The sequence below is a fragment of the Fukomys damarensis genome, unplaced genomic scaffold, assembly GCF_012274545.1.
Source record: "Fukomys damarensis isolate Sample0158 unplaced genomic scaffold, DMR_v1.0_HiC HiC_scaffold_13, whole genome shotgun sequence".
NCBI lineage: Eukaryota > Metazoa > Chordata > Mammalia > Rodentia > Bathyergidae > Fukomys > Fukomys damarensis.
The window spans coordinates 27,226,523-27,248,237 of NW_022900925.1; the positions used below are offsets into that span (position 1 = coordinate 27,226,523).

At 43.8% G+C, this 21,715-nt stretch overlaps 2 protein-coding genes across 6 annotated transcripts in view; both read left to right on the forward strand.

Annotated features, from left to right (window-relative positions):
* Window positions 1-20,929, forward strand: part of Mtmr4 (myotubularin related protein 4) — a 26,033-nt gene extending 5,104 nt beyond the window's left edge. For 4 of the 5 annotated variants that reach the window (XM_010620254.3, XM_010620257.3, XM_010620255.3 and 1 more), the window contains 17 exons: window positions 818-907; window positions 1,255-1,371; window positions 1,913-1,995; window positions 3,886-4,046; window positions 4,131-4,260; window positions 4,454-4,567; window positions 5,435-5,628; window positions 5,882-6,010; window positions 6,538-6,649; window positions 7,126-7,321; window positions 7,617-7,802; window positions 7,882-8,052; window positions 8,176-8,330; window positions 15,277-16,675; window positions 18,076-18,186; window positions 18,411-18,499; window positions 18,704-20,929. In XM_010620254.3, the coding sequence (XP_010618556.1) occupies window positions 818-907; window positions 1,255-1,371; window positions 1,913-1,995; window positions 3,886-4,046; window positions 4,131-4,260; window positions 4,454-4,567; window positions 5,435-5,628; window positions 5,882-6,010; window positions 6,538-6,649; window positions 7,126-7,321; window positions 7,617-7,802; window positions 7,882-8,052; window positions 8,176-8,330; window positions 15,277-16,675; window positions 18,076-18,186; window positions 18,411-18,499; window positions 18,704-18,881 (3,615 nt within the window). In that variant the 3' untranslated portion in view covers window positions 18,882-20,929. The remainder of the gene's footprint in view (window positions 1-817; window positions 908-1,254; window positions 1,372-1,912; window positions 1,996-3,885; window positions 4,047-4,130; window positions 4,261-4,453; window positions 4,568-5,434; window positions 5,629-5,881; window positions 6,011-6,537; window positions 6,650-7,125; window positions 7,322-7,616; window positions 7,803-7,881; window positions 8,053-8,175; window positions 8,331-15,276; window positions 16,676-18,075; window positions 18,187-18,410; window positions 18,500-18,703) is intronic. The other variant, XM_010620253.1, reaches the window with a different exon arrangement.
* The window catches only part of Hsf5 (heat shock transcription factor 5), a 44,979-nt gene continuing 42,154 nt past the window's right edge, over window positions 18,891-21,715 (forward strand). The window contains exon 1 of the mRNA XM_010620349.1: window positions 18,891-18,916. Coding sequence (XP_010618651.1) covers window positions 18,891-18,916 — 26 coding nt within the window. The remainder of the gene's footprint in view (window positions 18,917-21,715) is intronic.

Sequence of the window (21,715 nt, forward strand, 5' to 3'; positions counted from 1 at the left end):
CCACACCCCCCCCCCCCCGCCGTGGGTGTCTGCCAGGCCTCCTCTCTCTCCCCTGACTGTCCTTGGGTCTCCTGCTTCCTCCTAGTTGTGTGGATCCCCTCTTTCACCCTCCTTGGTGGTTGGGAGAGAAGCGACTTCTGTTTTCTGTGGGTATTCCTCAGGAATTCCCCTTAGATCAGGCAGGGCAGGTTGCTTGGCAGGTTGTGGGGGCTTAACAGGAAGATAAGCTCAGCTCCAAAGGCATCCTCCTTTTGAAAGCATCCACGAAGGCCCTCTAGAGGCACAGGACAGAATCCCCCCAGCCTACTCCTCTTTGTCTCCTTCACCCACCAGCTTGAATCTTCGGTGGCTGGAGGTACCTGATTTTCTCTCCTCTCTGTGTAGTCAGCTGCCACACCTAGCTCCTTTTCCTCAGGACAACCCTTTCCCATTCCCACCCCTGCCTTACCCTTTCATTAGTTTTTTCCTTAGTTTTCTGCCTTCCTCCACTTGAAATTTTGTTTCTACAGGAGAGTTCTTCTTTGATCAGTGCAGAGTCCCAGTTCCTCCTTGGCTTACTGATTCCCTTAGGCTCCATTTCCTTTAGGCTGTATTTCACCTTTCCCCACTTCCAACCAAGCCAGGTTTCCTTTCCTTCCTCTGGTGGGAAAGAAGCTTTAGAAGTGTGGGCGTGTGTGTGTGTGTGTGTGTGTGTGTGTGTGTGTGTGTGTGAGAGAGAGAGGGGGTGTTCATCTAGATTTACTGGTGGGGGAGGGGAACAAATAACCATGAGGGGCCAAGTGCAACCCAATGACTCAGGACTATGACTTTCTGGCAGGGTGAGGAAGGGCCCCCCAGCCTGGAGTATATCCAAGCCAAGGATCTCTTCCCCCCTAAAGAACTAGTGAAGGAGGAGGAAAATCTTCAGGTAAGTAGGAATTGGGCCCAGGGTGGGTGGGGCTCATTCTCAGTTAAAAAATGCCCCCCCTCCAATCTCCAAGAGGATATACAATATGTCCACAGCTCTGGCTTCCTTCTCCTTGGTCTCTGGAAGGGGTGGGTGAGTCTGTCTGTATGTGGGTTATGAAACCATTGGTCCCAGGGAAGGAAGGATAGTTTTCCTTTATAGGTGTGACCTGGTGACCTGACTAGGAAAGGACTCTCCTTTCCTGTCAGAGTCCAGCTTTTCCATAGGTAAGCCCCCAGTATAAGGGGCTGCAGAGGAGAATGAGGGGTGACTCGGTTCTGGATGAGGGCTCCTCTGTCCCTTGGCAGGTACCCTTCACAGTCCTGCAGGGTGAAGGAGTGGAGTTCCTGGGCCGGGCAGCAGATGCCCTCATTGCTATCTCCAACTACCGGCTGCATATCAAGTTCAAGGACTCTGTGATCAACGTGAGTTCCTGTCTTGTTTCCCTACACCCGAGCCAGAATCCCAATGATGTTCAAGGTGTTAGTATTCTAATGCTTTACCTGATCATGTCCCAAAGAAAAGATGGAGTTTCCTTCTCTTTCTCAGTAGCTTCTTGTTTTCCTGCCTCATTCTCCTGTGGGTCTATCCTTCTCTCTGGCTCATCCTCCTTTTCCCTCCTTTCTTTCCTTTACCCTGTTGCTGGCTCTTTTTGGGGCACAGTGGCAATGTTGGGAGTCAGACAAACTTGGGTTCTTTCCCTACACTGCCACTTGACCAGCTTTGTGACCTTGGAGAAGTCTCTAAACTCAGCCTTGGTTTTCTCTTTATAATGTAGGATGATGGATTATTAACTGGGGTCACATATGTAAAAGACCTGCTAGCATAGTTTACTGGGCATTTAACAGGTCCTTGGTAACTGCTGTTTTCCTCCCTTCCATTGTAATCAGCACCTGGGCTGGGGTGGGGACAAGGAGTGGTGCCAAGAGTGGGTGATTTGAGTGTGAGTTTGCCCTTTCTCTCAAGGTCCCCCTCCGGATGATTGACAGTGTGGAGAGCCGTGATATGTTCCAGTTGCACATTGCCTGCAAGGACTCCAAAGTGGTGAGGTGAGCATAATGGGGCCCCCAGTCAGGTCCGATGACCCTAGTCTTGTGCAAGAGACCAAAGATTTCTACTGAAGGAATAGGTGAAAATTCTATCTGGTTTGGCATGTCTATTTACTGACCCAAAGTGTTTTAACCTGAAAAAAATAGGGGAATGCTTAATTCCTGGGGTCACTGAGGGGATTAAATGAGATGATGTGTGTAGAAGCACATAGGACAATATCTGGCACAGAGCACTCACATTATTACTGGTTCATTTATTTATAAATTTAGGATACATTTATTGAGTACTGTATGCAAGACTTTTAGGGACCAGAGATACAGCAGAGAGAATAAATAGACAAAAATTTCCACCCTCATTGAGCTTCTATTCCAATGGGAATAAATAAATAATAAGTGAATTATGTTAAATGACAGGGTAAAGGAAAAAAAATAAGGCAGGGGAAGGGGATGTGGAGTGCTATCGCCATGAAGCTTGTAGTTTTAAATAAGCGATCAGAGAGCTGCACAGAAAAGGTGACATTTGATCCAAGACCTAAGAAAGGGACCACGTGGATGTTTGAAGGAAGAGTGCCCGGAGGGGGAAGATTGAGTGTGAAGTCTCTGAGTGGGTAACTACCTTGGAAGAATGGCAGGAGGCTAGTGTGGCCAGAGAGGAGTGAATGTGGGTGAGGATAGGGGGATTCAAGGTCTGGGAGCAAAGGAAGCTGTCACAATGGTTGGAATTTACTTTGAGGAAATTAAGAAACTCCTTGACGTGATCTGGTCAATGCTTTAGACTTCCACTAGCCATTACAGTGAAACTAGATGGCAGAGAGCAAGGACAGAAGCTGGGAGATTGGTTAGGAAGCTGTTGCAGGTACCCGTGTGAGAAGTGGTGTTGGCCTGCCTAGGGTAGTGCGGTCAGAGAAGTGCTCATTTTCTGGGTGTATTTTGAAGGTTGAGGTGGCAGGATTTGCTGACAGATTGTGTATGAAAGAAAGAGGAAACTGGAATGACTCTAACGAGTATTAGAAGGATGTTTGCTTTAGAACTGGCCATGCACTCAAGTCTGTGGTGGATTTAGAAGGAAAACACATTGCCCTTAGCCTCACAGAGGCTAACACCAGGTTGCTGAAAGAAGACTTAATGTGGCAGTATGCCATAGAGAAATGGATTGTTTAATATAACAGGTACATTAAGAATTAAGAGAGGGCTGGTGCATGCCTGTAAGCCTAGCACACGGCAGGTTGAGGATGAGGATTGACATGAGTCCGAGATCACCCTGGGCTATATAGTGAGTTCAGAGGTGGCCTGAACTACATTTTAGTGAGACCCTGTCTCAAAAAACAAACAAACTAAAAAACAATTTAAGAAAGGAAAGAGTTTGTGGAAGGACGTAGGTTGGGAAGGCTTCAAGGTGGAGGTGGGACTGAAACTGTCTTCTAAGTGTCAGTAGGATATGGCTAGGCAAAGAGGAGGCATTATCAAGCAAAAGAGAAAAAACATGAAGACAAGACTGGTGTGTGCAGAACTTCCCACCTAATGTAGAGGGTTTGTGTTGGGAGTCACAGGACACCATACTGGCTGGTAGGGTAGGAACAAGGAGCGCATGCAGGGCCATGTGGTAGCAGTTAGATTTGATATGAGAAATGGTGGGTCCCATCAAGCGTGATAACTATGTCTCAGAAACAGAAGTTCTTGGGAACAGAATAGTCATGGGAGACAACTTCTCTTGGGTGGTGTACGGTATCCCTGTTTCACCCCTGCCCTCCCTGTCCCCCTACTGTCTTACCTTCTGCTTGTAGCCTCCTCTCCTACAGCCTTCCTCTGGCCATGTGGTTTTTTACCCATATGTCCCCATGGTACGTCCCACCCTTGCCTCACCCAGGCCTGTGGCTTCCTTCCCTGCAGGTGCCACTTCTCCACTTTCAAGCAGTGCCAAGAGTGGCTCTTGAGGCTAAGCCGGGCCACAGCGAGACCTGCCAAGCCTGAGGACCTCTTTGCCTTTGCCTACCATGCCTGGTGCCTGGGGCTGACTGAGGAGGACCAGCACACCCATCTGTGTCAGCCAGGTAAGGCCAGGCTGTCTTCTTTGGGAGCTACTGCTTTCCCCTCAGTTCTCATTTCCTCCTCCACCTCTGGATATTGGTGCCCAGGGACGCTGACTGGCTGGCCGGGCTGTGTTGCAGGAGAGCATATACGATGTCGGCAGGAGGCAGAGCTCTTGAGGATGGGCTTTGATCTGCAGAACGTCTGGAGAGTCTCACATATCAATAGCAACTACAAGTGAGAGGGCAGGGTGGGGGAGCCAAGTATTCATCCAGACCAACCCCCCTCTACGTTTGGGTAAATCAAGATGGGCATCGCTCCTGGGTTCATGGGGCAGGAGGGTTCCTGTTCCTCTTCCCACAAAGTCACCCTGGGTCTTATCACATATCTTAGACCCAGTTTGGTGACCCTCCCTCTGGTCTGTTCTCAGGTTGTGCCCCAGTTACCCTCAGAAGCTGCTGGTTCCCGTTTGGATCACAGATAAAGAGCTGGAGAACGTGGCTTCCTTCCGTTCCTGGAAGCGCATCCCTGTGGTCGTGTATAGGTGAGGCAGTGACAGATGTGAAGTAGGGAGGCTGTTTTTATGTAATAAGGAGAGTCATGATCTAAGGTTTTTGGCAGCCTGGTTGAATGAGAATTGATACCTATAGGAAAATGACTATGAATTATTTTTAAATAAAAATGGCTTTTTTTGTCCTAAGGATAGGCTTTTGAGGAGTTTACTCTCTTTTTTTTTTTGGAGAGAGAGAACATAAGTGTGTACATGTAAAATGTTGCATTAAGACAGGGGTTGGCACACTGGCCTGGAGATCAGTTCCAGCCTACAGCCTGTTTTGTGTATAGCTTATGAGCTATGAATGGTTTTTACACATTTAAAGAGTTATATATTTTTTAAAAGACTATAAAAAAGAATACATGGGCAGGGGATTTAGCTCAATGGTGCCACTGCCTGCCTTGCAAGTGCAAGGATCTGAGTTCATCCCCATAACATGACAGGACTGCTTGTGACCTACAAAACCAAGAACTTGTGTAATTCTTTACTGACCCCTGAACAGAAACAGTGCAGTTAAAATAGAGTGAGACAGATAGCAACCATGAGGTTTGGATTTGTTTGTGTTCCTGGATCCAGCCTGTTCTCCTGCTGTGTGCCTGTACCTGGAGCAGGTGCTATGTAGATTTGATGAGTCATGGGCACTTTGGGAATACCAAGCCCATTTGAGAAAATGTGTGTGATAGCGCTTTGTAAATGAAACCTCTCTAGAGATGTTAAGGCTTTTGGTTGCTATTATGGCCTGAATGAGTTGATACCCCCTGCTGACTTGAGAGACCTTGGTCTGGGCCCCTAAGGTCTCCATGATAGGCTCTAGAGGCTTTGAATGCCAAGGGCATTATGGTTTCTTCTGTTTATCAGACACCTGCGCAATGGGGCTGCCATTGCCCGCTGCAGCCAGCCTGAGATCAGCTGGTGGGGCTGGCGCAATGCTGATGATGAGTACCTGGTCACGTCCATTGCTAAAGCCTGCGCCCTGGACCCTGGGACACGAGCCACTGGAGGCTCCCTCAGCAGTGGAAATGATGCAAATGAAGCATGTGACACTGACTTCGGTAAGGTGTTCATGGTGTTAGCCTCCCAGGCAGCAGGCCTTTCCTTTGGCCCAGTGGCTCCCAAGGAGTCCCCAGTGAGAGGATGGGAAGAAAATGACAACACACCAGGCTCCTGGGTCCCTGCCTTTGGGGACGCTGTGAGGTCTGACAGGTCTCTACTTGCACATGGGTCTCATCTGAGATGGGTGTCCCAGAACCATGGTGTAATTGGGCAGCTGACTGACCCTAGGTCTTCTCTCCACTGTGTATTTAGATTCCTCTCTGACTGCATGCTCTGGGGTAGAGAGTGCAGCGGCCCCTCAAAAGCTGCTGATCCTGGATGCGAGATCCTACACGGCAGCCGTGGCTAACCGGGCCAAGGGTGGAGGTTGCGAGTGTGAAGGTACTGCTGTTACCTCAATGTCTGCAGAACCCTGTTTGGTGTGGCTTTGGGCAAGAGCAGGTTGAAGGCAGCTTATGTACTTGAAAGACGCAAACAAAGCTGCTTGGGACCAGGACTCTGCCACTTAAAAGCTATGATTATGCTTAAGTTTCTTCACCTCTCTTAAGTTTCATTTTCCAATTTGTAAAATGGAGATGATACATACCTTGCAAATCTGGGGTGCATGATTAGAGGTTGCATATATAAAATTCAGGCACAGAGTAGGTACTATTTGTTGAGAATTTTCTATATATTTTTATTCTTAGTAGATATACTACTACCATTTATTCTTTTTTTTTCTACTATTTGTTATTAATACAATTACTACTACTATATAGCACCAGAGTATCCAGAAATAAAATGCAATTCAGATTTCAAGAATCTGTTTAGTTCCCATCCCAGAGTGCCTTTTCTTCTGGAGCAGCTTTGCCCTGGATGCCTACTACTAGGACATCCTTTTATGCTCCACTCTCCTCTCATGCCTACAGAGTACTATCCCAACTGTGAGGTTGTCTTTATGGGAATGGCCAACATCCATGCCATCCGGAACAGTTTCCAGTACCTTCGGGCCGTTTGCAGCCAGATGCCGGATCCCAGCAAGTAGGTGTTCCCTGATGTGATTCCATTATTCCTCCAGTCTCATTCCTTACCCAGTACTCCTTATTCTTGGAGGATTTGATGAGCAGATGGGACATCCGAAGGTGCAGGAGACCTCAGGGCTTGGGTGGAGTTGGTGACAGTGGACCAGTTCCAAAAACACTCTTCCACTTCTCAGCCAACACTTTGGCACAGTCACAGGACACTGGATTCTTTTTATGTCATTGTCCTGCACTTTCACAGTCACTGTCCTGGGATGCTTCCTAGTTTCTCTCTGGACTTAAGAAGCTCTTCTCTGACTCAGAGCCTGTCTTCCCTGCCTTCCTGCTAGATATGTCTTGGCAAAAAGGCCATGAGTTGGATCTCTTGGTTTCAGCCCTCACTGGGGACTTTGTTGGGTGGAGCTGACTGGGTATGGTAGAGAGATTATTGTGGCCCCAGTATCCTTAGTGATAGGCTTGATTTCTGCTCTTGTATAGTTGGTTGTCAGCGCTGGAGAGTACCAAATGGCTGCAACACTTGTCAGTGATGCTAAAAGCAGCTGTGCTGGTAGCTAATACAGTAGACCGTGAAGGCAGGCCTGTGCTGGTGCACTGCTCCGATGGCTGGGACCGCACACCGCAGATTGTAGCCCTGGCCAAAATACTACTGGACCCGTATTACAGGACATTGGAGGTACTGAGAAGGGCTTGGGTAGGAAAGAATGGGGGAATGGCAGTGGAGGGATGGTGATGGATGTTATGGAGCTATCTTGGGAACTTTTCAATCCTCTTCCAGGTTCAGGTTTGTTCTTTTTTTTTGGTACTGGGGATTGAACTCGGGACCTTGTGCTTGCGAGGCAGGCAGCAGAACCACTGAGCTAAATCCCTGGTCCTCAGGCTTGTTCTTTGGAGCTGGCAGCTCTTGGAACAGTCCCCTGGGGACTTGCCCTTCCAAAGAGGCCCTGTGTTTGATTGTTAACTTTTTGCAGGGCTTCCAAGTGTTAGTGGAGTCTGACTGGCTGGATTTTGGGCACAAGTTCGGAGATCGCTGTGGCCACCAAGAGAATGCAGAAGACCAAAATGAGCAATGCCCTGTGTTCCTCCAGTGGCTTGATTCTGTTCATCAGTTGCTTAAGCAGTTTCCCTGCTTGTTTGAATTTAATGAAGCATTCCTGGTAAGTCCTAAAGCCTGTGACTAGGGTGGGAGGAGTGGTGTTGTGAGGCCCCTAAGTACAAGCTGTCTTGGCTCTTTAGGTAAAACTGGTGCAGCACACATACTCCTGCCTCTATGGCACGTTCCTGGCCAACAACCCTTGTGAGCGAGAGAAGCGCAACATCTACAAGCGAACATGCTCTGTATGGGCACTCCTGCGGGCAGGCAATAAGAACTTTCACAACTTCCTCTACATGCCAGGCTCAGACATGGTAAGGCCAAGCCCTATCCTGCAGGTAGAAGAGACTGAGTTGGTGGGGAGAATAAAAGCCAAAGATTGAGGGAAGGAAAAGGGGAACAGCCTCCAAAACACCAGTGTTGGGCCTCTTCCCTAGGTCCTGCATCCTGTCTGTCATGTCCGAGCCCTGCACCTCTGGACAGCTGTTTATCTGCCTGCATCATCTCCATGCACACTTGGAGAGGAAAATATGGATCTTTACCTTTCCCCAGTGGCCCAGAGCCAGGAGTTCTCTGGTCGCTCTCTGGACAGGTAAGAAAAGCCTTTCTTACTCTCTCCTGTCTTTACTAAGAAAGCAGTAACTGCTTCCTGTTTTGCCTAAATATTGTTCTCCTTTTTTCATGAGCTATTTAAAAGCAACTTCTTCAGTCAGTTAAGGGAGAAACTTGGCCTGAGACTCGTGGCTAGCCGGGGTGCACTCTGTGTTTTCAAGGTCCTCTCTAAAGATAAGGTTGGTTACCTTCTTTCCCGGAGCTGCTATCACCCCATGTGACAGATCCAAGCAGGGGAGAGGAGAATGAAAAAGAAAGGACTATTTCATGAAGGTTTGTGGGAATGGTGTTGATTGTTTGTTCATTGATACAAGGCATGGGGAGCTTGCTATCTTTGTAGCAACCTTTGCTGTGTTCAACATTAGCTTCCGAAAGCATCTGACACTTGGGGAAGTGGGTCCCCAGCAGGGGTATGGCCTTTACTTCTTCAGAAAAAGGCTGGAATTTAAAGCAAGATGTAAAATGAAAGTTATTTTGTGGCTGGATATTTGAGGAGAAGAGAAATGGGGACTGTATAAATTATAAGAGTAATCCATGTTTCCTGTTTTTTAAAAAAAAAAGGTCAATCCAGGCGTGGTTGTGGCACACACTTGTAATCCCAGCTACTTAGAAGGCTAAGAGAGGAAGACTGCAATTTCAAGGCTGGCCTGGGCAATTTAGCAAGACCCTTGTCTCAAAAAATAAAAGGGCTGGAGATGTAGCTCAGTGCTCCCTAAAAACACTATTCCTAATAGCATAAACAAACAAAAGTTAAATAAAATAATGTAAATGTAGAAAAATAAAAGTTCTTTCTCCCGATCCTTGTCCCCACAGTGTCTGCTGTTAACATTTTGATGGGTGTCCTTAGGTTTTCTCTATGTAAATATATCTACACTCATGTCTGAAAGCCCCCAGATGTAAGCCCGTCTCAGCTCTCAAGGTAAAATGTGCAGCACACATTTTTCTGCCTCTACAACACATTTATTTTTTAAAACAAAAGTTGTATGTTTTTGCATACTGTTTTGCAAATCGTTTTCTCACTTTGTATTGGGCTGACATCCCATGACAACATATATAAATCCACTTTATTGTTTTTATTATTTATTTATATTGTTTTGTTTTCCTGAGGATCGAATCCAGGGCCTTGTGCATGCTAGGCAAGCACTCTACCATTGAGCTACATTCTTAGTCCTACTTTGTTGTTTTTAGCAGCTGCATAATAGTCCAAAAAAGAACTGATTTAGTCAGTGAGGTAACTTCATTTAAAAAAAATATTACAGGGAATGCTTTATGGAATGTCTGTCTGTCTATCTATCTAAAAAAATCATGGTAAGTTTGGTATGCTATCACACACCTGTAATCTCAGCACTCTGGCACACTGAGGTAGGAGGATCTCAAGTTCAAGCTTAGCCTAGGCAATTTAGCAACTAAAGTGAGACCCTGCCTCAAATTAAAAATGAAAAATGGCTGCAGTGTAGCTTAGTGCTAGGCTTAATCCCCAGTACTAAAAAAAACAAAAACTATGGTAAAATATACATAATATTTACCAGCTAAACAAGTTTCTTTGGATCCAAAAACTATGGTAAAATATACATAATATTTACCAGCTAAACAAGTTTCTTTGGACCACTCTCAGCTAACCTTGTTACCAAGTTCAGAACTTCCTTTATCCTTTGCATTTGTTTTCTACTTAAAAACTCAGAGTTTTTAATATATGATATACTAATATATATATATCATGCTAATATATGATACACTTATATATACTAGGCCCTGGGCTATACTCCAGGACACAAAAAAGCCATGGTTCCTGCCCGACCCTTCATGAAAATTTGCTAAGTAAAACAGCCAAATGACCCATTTAAAAAATATCTAGCTGGCCATAGTAGTGAACCTTTCAGAGCTTTCAATGATAGCAAACAGCCTACAGTGGCGTGCATGCCATAGGTGCGTCACCACTGACCTAAACCAATTTTAGATGTGGAGTTCAGCTATGGATATAACTCAGTAGTAGAGCATGAACTTAGCATGTAAAGCCCTGTGTTTAATCCCCAGTACTACCCCCCTCCCAAAGAAAATATGACTCAATAGAGTCTCCCCCGACACATACATATAGATATATATCCAAGCATATATGTGTTTGCATTTGTGCTAGTGTTTCTGCCAGATAAATTCCTAAAAACAAAAATGTTTTGTTCAAAGGATATATATATATATATAATTTTTTGGTATTTGTTGCTGGTTTTAAAAAGATAAAATATAACATATTCGTTGAGTACTATAAAGGACCACAAAAATCCACATCATAAATTTTTGGTTCTAGGGTCTCTAGAGCCACATCCACACATCCATTGTCAGGGACTAGGCTTCAGGAATTCTATGATTTTCACTTTCCAAAAAGTATGAAGAATTTGAGTGTAGGTTCATAAGGCTACTTTTCCAGGGAAAAAAGCCATAATTTTTTACCAAATTCTTAATAAGCTCTAAGCCACTTGGTAATCTTTGCCTTAAATAGAACCTAACATTAATTCAGTAAGTTTATTTTAATACCTATAAGTTGCTTAGTACTGAACTTGGTTTTGTGGGCTATACCAAAGAATCAAAGATACTGATCCTAATTTAAATAGTGTTTTTTAAAAAACTATAAGACACAGAACAACTACAGAACAATTCTAAGTCAGCATCTAAGTAAATAAGAATATGTGTAATTCAAAGCTGTTGACAAATAAGTTTTTTTGTTTTTGTTGTTCTGTGTGGGACTGGAGATTTAACCAAGTTTCAGGTATATTATATTAGGCAAACACTCTATCACTGAACTAAAATCCCATCCCTGTTTAAAAATTTTGAGACAAGGGCATACTAAGTTCCTCAGACTGGCCTCAAACTTGTGATATCCCTGCTGCTACTGCAGCAGCATTTTTTAAATGGGTCATTTGGCTATTTTACTTAGCAAATTTTCATGAAGGGTCAGGCAGGAAATTTTCATGAAGGGTCAGGCTTTTCTGTGTCCTGGAGTGTAGCCCAGGGTCTATCTAGTATATCGTAGAGGCTTTACTGAATTTTTAAGTGGAAAACAAATGCATAGGATAAAGAAAGTTGTGAACTTGGTAGCACGGTTGGTTGAGCGATCCAAAGGAACTGAGTAGTTGAGGAATGTTTTAAAGAAAAAAGAACCTCCCTGGAGCCAGCAGGATTTGAGAAGACTCTTTTGAGGCATAGAAAGAAATATTGTATAGGACAGACTGTTAAGGGCTTTAAACGTGTGGTAAAGAGTTTGTTTTGGTCGAGTTGTCAGTTGTAAGTTAGTGTAGGAAGTCATTGTGTCCTATAGACAGTGGGATTTTTAGAGAACTCATCAGTGAGCGTAGTAGTTAAAGGCACAGAGACCAGCTTACCCTGTTGCAGTAGTTCAGATCTCAGGAGATGAATCCCTTGAAAAGAGAAAAGATTATATTCTGAAATGCAGCAGAGAAATCATAGGCAAACTATGGAATTGGTTGACAGTTGGAAGGTAGAAGTGCAGAATGAGAAGGATCCAAAAGTCTCTTTGATGTCAAATACACATTTCAGTATCTGAGCTTAGAACCAAGACAGCCAATTTGGGGAGAAAAAGGAAATGCAGGGAGGTTGGTATTGAGAGATAGTTGATAGCACAGGGGAGGTATATTATATGTAACTCAAGACGGAGAGTTAGATTGAGAGGAATGAGTGGTATAAAAATTTTAAAGGAAGTAGCCTCTGTAACAACCAACCTGACTTTTGGTTCTTTTACCTGGATCAAATTGTTCTGCTCTCTTTCCTCCTCTTCTGTTAAAGTACAGCACAATTTTCTTTTTCTTTTTTTCTTTTTTTGGTACTGGGGATTAAACTCGGGACCTTGTGCTTGCAATGCAGGCAGTGGAACCCCACTGAGCTAAATCCCCGGCCCCTCCAGCACATTTTTCTATACCTACCTCAAATTCTATCCCTTCTTTCTGGCCTTCTTTTACCATCCAAGCTGGATGAGCTCTCTTCAGCCATTATTGTCTGCGCTAGCATTCATGTGTGTATCTACATTCATGTGTATACCGGCATTAGTGCACACAGGAATCAGCTGTGGAGGATGGCAGGCTGTTGCAATATGATCTGAGTAAAGAGTATGTGGGAGCTACTTTTACTTTCTTTCATATGTTTGAAAGTTTCCATAATAAAAAAAGAAAAACAAGAAAAGAAAGAAAAAGTCAATTGTAGTACTTAAAAACAAAACAAAACAAAAAAACCCCTGAGCTGGGGATGTAGCTCGGGTAGAGCACTTGCCTCACATGTGGGAGGCCCTGAGTTTAACCTCCAGCACTGCAAAACCAAACTAAACCAAACCAAATCAGACAAAGCAAACAACAACCACAAAACAAGCGGCTTAGTCTTCATTCTTGGCTATTCTTATTTGTTAGGTCTTGAGTGGGTCATGGAAGCTCCTGAAGTTCACCAGTATTGAAGCCGGCTGTTCTTTTCCATTTAGTTGGTGCCTACCAGTGGAAACTTGGTGTTAGATTTTAAGCTCATTCATTCATTTCTCAAATTATTTTGCTGGTTCTGTATTAAATGCTAGGGATTCAGATAACATAGTTCTGCCCTCAAGGTACTTAAATAAAAACTAAGAGCAATAATGTGTTGTAGGAAGCACCAAGTAATGTGCTTTGATGTGAATGATTTTATTTAATCCTTGCAATGGCTTTATGTGGTAGCTACTTTAACCTTCCACAAATGAGGGTACTAAGGCTTAGAAAAATTAAAGTCACGTAGCTAAAAAATTGCCAACCTGGGATTTGAGTTGTGCCTATGAGACTCTAGAGACTATAACCAGAACCACTGCTTTCCTGGAATTTTCTGCCATTAAGAATAAAATCATTATTGAGCAAAGTAGTACATCCCTGTAATCCTAGCATTCAGGAGGCAGAGGCAGGAGAATCACCTCGAGTTCCAGGCCAGCCTGGGCTACATAGTGAGTTCAAGGCCAGACTGAACAAGTAAGGCCTTGTCTCAAAAAAATAACCCTTGCTGGGGATTTAGCTCAGTGATTCTGCTGCGTGCCTCGAAAGCTCAAGGTCCCAAGTTCAATCCCCAATACCAAAAAACAAAACAAAAACAACAAAAAAAACCCTTCCCCTCAAAATCAAACACAAAAGTAAAAATCAAATATAAAAATTTATGTAGGACATTTATTATAAAAAATATCAAAAATAAAAAATCAAGTACTTAAACTCTGCCTTTATGGGATTTTTCAGTATGGGTTGAACTGAATCATCTGAGATGACTGTCAGTGAAATCTCTCTTGTTTCCTGGTGAATTTTCCTAACTTTTTATTGCTCTAAGGACTGTAAACTGTGTTGGAGATTAGGATAGAGCGAGGTATAGTGGCGTGTTCCTGTAATCCCAGTACTTTGGGAGGCTGAGACAAGAGGTTCATGAGTTTGAGTCCCACATGGGCAATTTAGTGAGACCCTATCTCAAAATAAAATATAAAAAGGGCTAGCTAAGTTGAAAGACCCTGGGTTCAAATTTATAAATATTTATTTATATTTATATATAACATATATACACACACACGCACACACACATATATATACATATATATATACACACATATATACATATACATATCTATACACACACACACACACACACACACACACACACACATCTTGAAAATGTCTGTTACCCATCTGGTGTGTATGAATGTCTCTAGAACTCTCTGAGTGCTGTCTACTTGCAGAAGTTTCCCAGTCAGAGGGACACTCTGTTGCTAAGTGGTTATAAAAACCTTTGCTGAGGAGTTGTGTTGTCTTAGTAAGTTTGTGGCTAATGAGTTTGTGATTGGTTGTATATATTTTGAATATTTACAGCACCTCTGCAAGGAGGAAACCACTTTCTTGAAGACATGTAGGTAACTGTCAGAGCTAGTGTTGTCTTGCTCCAAAACCTGTAACCTGGCCAGGGATTTAGCTCAGTGGTGCCGCCACCTGCCATGTAAGCACAAGGACCCAAGTTCAATCCCCAGTACTAAAAACAAAACAAAACAAAACCTGTAACCTTTCTGGCTTACTGTGCTAGAGACACTAGGCTACTAGGTTTGAGGCTCAGGTACAGACCTAGCTGGAATAATGGATTTAGAATTGTGTAGGTTGAGGACTGACAAAAGCTGAGCACAGATCCTGAGTTCTTGAGGATGAGGTCCATGTCTTATGCTTTTCTTTTTTTTCTTTTTTTTTTTCGTATCGGGGATTGAGCTCTGGACCATGTGCTTTCAAGGCAGGCGGCAGCACCACTGAGCTAAATCACCAGTCCCATGTCTTACACTTTTTTTTTTTTTTGGTATTGGGGTTAGTCCGGGACTTTCTTGAGGGAGAGGTCCATGTCTTATGCTTTTCTTTTTTTTCTTTTTTTTTTTCGTATCGGGGATTGAGCTCTGGACCATGTGCTTTCAAGGCAGGCGGCAGCACCACTGAGCTAAATCACCAGTCCCATGTCTTACACTTTTTTTTTTTTTTGGTACTGGAGATTGAACTCGGGACCTTGTGCTTCCAAGGCAGGGGTGGCATCACTTAGCTAAATCCCTGGTCCATGTCTTATGCTTTTTGAAAAGTAGACATTTAGTGAACATTGGTTGTCATCTTAAATGTCATTATGTCATATAAATGCTGTTTTGTTTTGTTTTTCTCACACTGAGTTATATACCCAGCTCTTTTTAAAAATGTTTAAATTCTGAGACAGGATCTCGCCAAGTTGTTCAGGCTGGTTTCAAACTCATAATCCTCCTGACTCAGCCTCCTGAGTAGCTGGGATTACAGGCATGTGCCACCATACCCACCTAAATGCTGCTTTTGATGCTGCTCTAATCATGACCTGATTCTGTGTATTTCAGGTAGCTCCCATTTTCTGACCTAGAGGTATTGTGTTTATTATTCCAGGTTACCTAAAACCAGATCCATGGATGATCTTCTCTCCGCCTGTGATACAAGCAGCCCCCTGACTCGCACATCCAGTGACCCTAACCTGAATAACCACTGTCAGGAGGTCAGAGTGGGGCTGGAGCCCTGGCACAGCAATCCCGAGGGCTCAGAGATAGCCTTTATGGACACTGGTGTAGGAGGTCCCCAGCAGACTATGGGAGAAATGGGCCTCCCTTCCCCTCTGCCCAGCAGCCAGAAAGACTACTTGAGCAATAAGCCTTTCAAGAGTCACAAAAACTGTTCTCTAAGTTATAAGTTGCTCAATACTGCTATGCCCCAGGAAATGAAAAACAACACCTCTGATCCTGAAATCAAAGTCCTGGGACAGGCCAAGATACTAGCTCCAGACCCTTCTGCCCAGGATGGGCTGGGGAGGACTTTTGGTGGCTCAGGGGAGCCACCTGGACATCATCCAGAAACAGAAGCTGTCAGTGCACTCTCTAAAGTTGTCTCCAGCAAGTGTGATGGAATTGGTGATCTCCCTGAGTCTTCCCAGGACTTCCTTGTGGGTGCCCCCCAGCAGGTCCAGCTGGGCTCTATGCTGAGTGTACCCCGCAAATGTGCTCTGGACTGTAGTCTGGGCACCCTTTGCAGTCCACCGAGTGCTGCCTGCCAAATTCCTGTGGAACCAAGTGCTGGTTTCCTCAGCCAAGACCCCCCAGGGTGTATGGCAAGTGTCTCCCACCAGGAACAGCCCAGTTCTGTGCCGGATCTGATTCATAGAGAGGAAGACACTGGCAAGAAAGGAAATAATAGGAATGGGCAGTTATTAGAAAACTCTCGCTTTGGGAAAATGCCATTGGAATTAGCCCGAAAGCCAATTTCTCAGAGCCAGATCAGTGAGTTCTCTTTTCTCGGGTCCAACTGGGACAGCTTTCAAGGGATGGTAACTTCATTCCCAAGTGGGGAGAATACCCCTAGGCGGCTGCTTTCCTATGGCTGTTGTAGCAAGTGGTCAAGCAGTAAGCAGATGCGGGCCACGGGGCCCTGCTTTGGAAGCCATTGGGCTCAGAGAGAAGGTATGAAATCACCTGTCTGCTCTAATCATTCCAATGGACACTGTACTGGCCCAGGAGGAAAAAACCGGATGTGGTTGTCTGGTCATCCAAAGCAAGTCTCTAGCACAAAGCCTGTTCCACTGAGCTGCCCTTCTCCAGTGCCTCCTCTCTATTTGGATGATGATGGACTCCCCTTTCCCACGGATGTAATCCAGCATAGATTGCGGCAAATTGAAGCAGGATACAAGCAAGAGGTAGATCAGCTACGTCGACAGGTGCGTGAGCTTCAGATGAGGCTGGATATGCGTCACTGCTGTGCCCCTCCAGCAGAGCCTCCCATGGACTATGAGGATGATTTTGTGAGTATTCTCCACTGCCATCCATCCATCCATGTATTCTGTCCATCCAGCCTTCTATCCATTTGTTGGATACTTGTGACACTGAGTTAGATGCTCAGGCTCTAGGATGAAAGACACGTAAATAATTAGAATGATGTTCTGGGTATTATGATAGAGGGAAGCATCAGTTGTTAGGGGGCTGGAGTACACTGAAAAGCCGAGGAAGGCTTTCTTGAGAAGACAGTGCTTGAGCTGAGTGCTGAGGAATGTGGTATTTAGCTAGGTAGACAGGGAAAGTAAAACACCATTTGCAGAAGCACTGAGGCAGTGGGTACTCCATTGGCATGATTTAAACAAAGGAATGGATGTATGTGTGTCTGCACAGACACACGTGGGCTGGGACTATGAGGGAGAGTTGCATCATGTGATGGGAAGTAACACGAAAGAATTAGGTGGTGATTGGAAAGGTCAGCTTGAGTACCCTTCTTAGAATTTTACCTTCAAAGCAATGAAATTTTAAACCAGTGAGTAAAATAATCAGATTTGTATTTTAAGAAATGTACTCTTAACAACAGGATAGAATTTTGATGAGGCAGTTGAGACACAGCCTGGGAGGCTGGTTAGGACATTTTGGACTAATTCAGGTGAGAAATGATAATGACCATCCAGGCTTTACTGTGTTGGGCTACCTTGAGTTCTGGCACTGTAGTCCTGGGGGAGCTTTGAGTCTAGGAGCAATCTTCTCCCCCGTAATGTCTTGCTGTCTATACACACACTTCCCTTTCTTCTGTTAAAGGCATTCCTACTTCCCTGCTGGCAGAATGGACAAGGCTAACAACGTCATGAGATTTAGGGTGATGCTTTAAACAGGACTCAGCTAGCTTTTTTTTTTTTTTTTGTAAAGGACAGATAGTAAATATTTTAAGTTGTGTGGGCCATAGTCTATGTCATAACTATTTATTGTGGCCTTTATAGCACAGTAAAACAGGCTGGATTTGGCCTGTGGGCCATAGTTTGCCAGTGTGTAGTTTAAGATAATGGCAAGAACAGTAGTCTTTCTATGCTGTGGTATAGCATATTGGTTAAGAGCATGGCTCTTAAGCCAGGATACCAGGTTTAAGTTCCAGCTTTACACTTTCTCTGTGGCTTAGTTTTCTTACTGGTAAAATGGAGATGGTAGTAGTATATATCCTAAGGGTATTTTGTTAGATTTTTTTTTTTGGACTGGGGATTGAACTTGGGTCCTTGCTCTTGTGAGGCAGGTGGCAGAACCATTGAGCTAACTCCCCAGCTACTAAGAGTATTTTGAAGAATTAAATAAGTTGGTGCATGTAAAGCACTTAGAACAGTTCCTGGCATACAGTAAACAATAAGTGGTAGCAGTGATGAGGGTAATGTTGATCTCTTTGCCTTCTCTTCAGACATGTTTGAAAGAGTCAGATGGCAGTGATACAGAGGATTTTAGCTCTGATCACAGTGAAGACTGCCTCTCAGAAGCAAGCTGGGAACCTGTTGATAAGAAGGAAACTGAGGTATGTGTGGTGGGTATTTATGAGAGACAAAAAAATTTATCATATTTCTCAGAGGTGAATGGCATGCTCTCCCCCAGATGAATGTCATCTTTATAAGCAAATAGTGTGGCCAAGTCATAAAGCCCAACCTTGTCATTTTTTTCTTGGGCTGCTTTTCTTATTGCAGTGTTGCTTTTCCACCTTGTTGACAAGGACCTGTAATTTTTCCTTGTGCTTTCTGTTAGATGACTCGCTGGGTTCCAGACCATATGGCATCACACTGCTACAACTGTGACTGTGAATTCTGGTTGGCCAAACGAAGACACCACTGCAGGTAAAATGTTTTGTGTGACTCATAAAGTAGTGTGGTACATATGGATAGAACTAAATTGAATTAATCTAAAAATTAAGGCATCTTCATAGGAACTATGTTTGTCCCCAATCTTTTTAAAAATTTATTCATGGAGAGCCTTTTGACTCATGTATTCTCAGTTATTTGGCATTTCTCACAAACTCTTTCTTATTTGTACTTTGGCAGAAATTGTGGGAATGTATTTTGTGCTGGATGCTGCCACCTGAAGCTGCCCATTCCTGATCAACAACTCTATGACCCAGTTCTCGTCTGTAACTCATGCTACGAACACATTCAAGTGTCTCGTGCCAGGGAACTCATGAGCCAGCATCTGAAGAAACCCATTGCAACAGCTTCCAGTTGAATGCCAGAGATGGATGACCTGTCCAATTTTAGCAGGTTTGAAGGGAGGATCTACTTCAGGTGTAGTGTGGAAGGTTCCTTGGTGTGGCTCATAAAATCACAGAGCTCAAAGATACCGTCTTGAGAAATCCTCCTTGGTACCATGAGACTGGAGCAGAGGAATTTCAATTTGGCAGAAGGTCCTCTCCTGGAGAGAACCGCACCTTGGGGTAATGGTTCTGATCCAGCCCTACAATCTGGGAGCCTAATGTTGAGTTGGTGACTTCTTTCTCATGGAGGGTCACAAGATGATGACTTCATAGATACTGCCTGGTGCAAAGTGCCCAAACAGCAATAGAAAGGCATATGTATAACCAAACTCCAAGTGATAACCAGACCTATCTCTCCACCTTGAAAAAAGCAGATTCTAGTATACAAGATAGGAATTCCTATCCTATTTGAGATGAACTCTATTCTGTACCTCTGTGCTCTGTGTCTGCATGAAGGCTCAGTCTTTCGAGGCACTCCCTCCTAGTTGCATTAGTACTGTCTTTCTGTGGAGTTTGGCTTAAGGACTGGTTTGGCAAGTGAAGATTTCAATGTATTTTTCACTTGGCTCATTGGCCAGCATCAGTGAATATTCAGTTTAGGGGGACAGTTCTAGGGAGTGAGACAATTTTGGGAGCAGAGGAAAACTCTGCTGATGTTTTAGTCCTGGCAAAAATCAGTTCTTTTGAGCTGTGAAGGCAGCTCTTGAGGTATGCACTGTGAAGAATGAGAAGTGAAAAGCAAAAATTATCCTTGTGAAATATCTGCTGATTGTGCCCTACCCTTTGCGCCTGACTTTTCCTAGTTGTCCTGGTGCTAACACAGGAGCTACACCTTGATCCTCTCCTGGCATGAAAATAAAACAGAGGTTTTTGTTGTTTCATTGCCCCCTTCCCCCATGTTGTCTTTCCCTTGGCTGCTGCCTCCTCTGGGTCACACTGCTTCTTATCCTGAACACTTGACACCTTGAGGGTAGAATTTAGTGTTTGGTTTTTACCTCCTGGGATATACTGTTTGGTATGTGAGGGTTTCAGTACAAATGCTGCTGTCTATTTCTGTGCACTTAACAATGGAACCCAAACAGAAGAGAAAAGCCTTGATACCAAAATTGGGAGATAAAACGTGTCCATTTGGACCAAACATATTTTTTGGTTTGATTTTGTTTTTCATCTTAATATGTACCAGTGGCACTTAACCAAAAGATACAGTGATATAGCCATGTACTGTGGTTGGGACAGATACAGTCTCCTTGGCCTATAATGAAACCACTAGAATTTTATATATTTTGCTTAATCATTGGTGTATAAAAAATAAACTACATTTAGGAATATCCTGTTTTAAAGCTGTGGTAGTTGTCTTTCTCACTTCTACTTTCATATTGCTTTCTAGAAAAAAAAAATCATTCCAAAAATAACTAAAATCTGCCTTTAGAACAAGAATTGTTATTTATCCTGACCTTTTCTTCAGTCCTACAGAGAAGCATCTGTGCTTCTTTTATACTTGCCATGGATGTAACCTAAAAAGTTTTGGCATATTTAGGTCAGCCTAGTAGAACTTTTTTAAAAAGTGAAACTGAATAATGGAGATTTTGTGTCTGGGAAATTCCTGAGAGATCATTGAAGAAATAACAAACTATTCCTTGTCTCTGATACGTAAAATTCTTTGAAGCATTTTCTCATTATTAAAATTTAACTGCCAGTTGTGAGTGGCTTTTTAATTAACTTGATTTACATTGCACTTCACTCTGCCTGTTTTTGGGGCTTGTAAGATTAGGAACATGGGGAGACTGTATCTGTCTACTTTGTGTGGCTGTTTTGAGGGACTCTCCCATCAATGAATAAACTGCATGGCCTTGAAGAGAGAGTCTGGGCTCTTGGCTCAGATACATTCATCAAATACTCCTTTCAGAGCTGTTGTGGGTGTAAGTGACATGATGTGGCCAAAAATCCAAACTGTGCAGTTGCGTTGTGACAAACATGCAATGTGCTGTAAAAACTCAATACAGTTTAAATAAAATCTCTATATTAGTGCTGCTTTGTTGGGTCTTTTATTTTACTTTCTATGAAAATGTAATGCTCCATCGTTCTTCTATCCATAAGAAAAACTTACATCTTCTGACAATTTCTGTTTTTAAAATGGACTACTCTTTATCAGCACAGCTCTTGTTATGTTTGTATTTATTGACTGGGTAGGGATTTATTCTTATGGATTATATAGAATTCTATCCCGTCTCAAGTGAGATTTCTTTTGTGTCTGAAATGTCACCAGTGGCGATTGAGGAAGCACACTATTGATTGATTGAGGAAGTTCTATTCTTGTGATTCCCTTTTGCCAGACACTTGAGTAGTTATACCTTGAATCGACTGTCTTGAGCAAAACATTGGGCCGAATGAGTATACTTTTAAAGATACAAAATGCTACTATCTAAAATGAATTCATTGATTCAAGATATTGTTCCTCCTCTTCCTCCTCATTATGATTTAGAGAGAACAGCAATTCAGCTGTTAGTAAAGTTTGGCCCTTTGCTCTCTTTACATCGGCTAACCCATCTTTCTGCATTCTGAACGCCCCCCGCCCTTTAGACCCAAGTGTCCCACCCCTCGTGTTCGGTGGTGGGTCACTGGCTTCTTTCTTTGCAGGACTTAGAACTCCCTGGTGGGCAGCGCTCCTCTGCCCGAAGCAGGCTATGTGGGGACACGGAGGGAATAAGGCCTCGTCCTGCAGTGTCGCGTGCCCTTGGCCGCCAACCGGAGCACGCGGCGGGAACTCGAGGCCCCATTGGCCGCGCCGGGGGTGCCGCGGGGACTC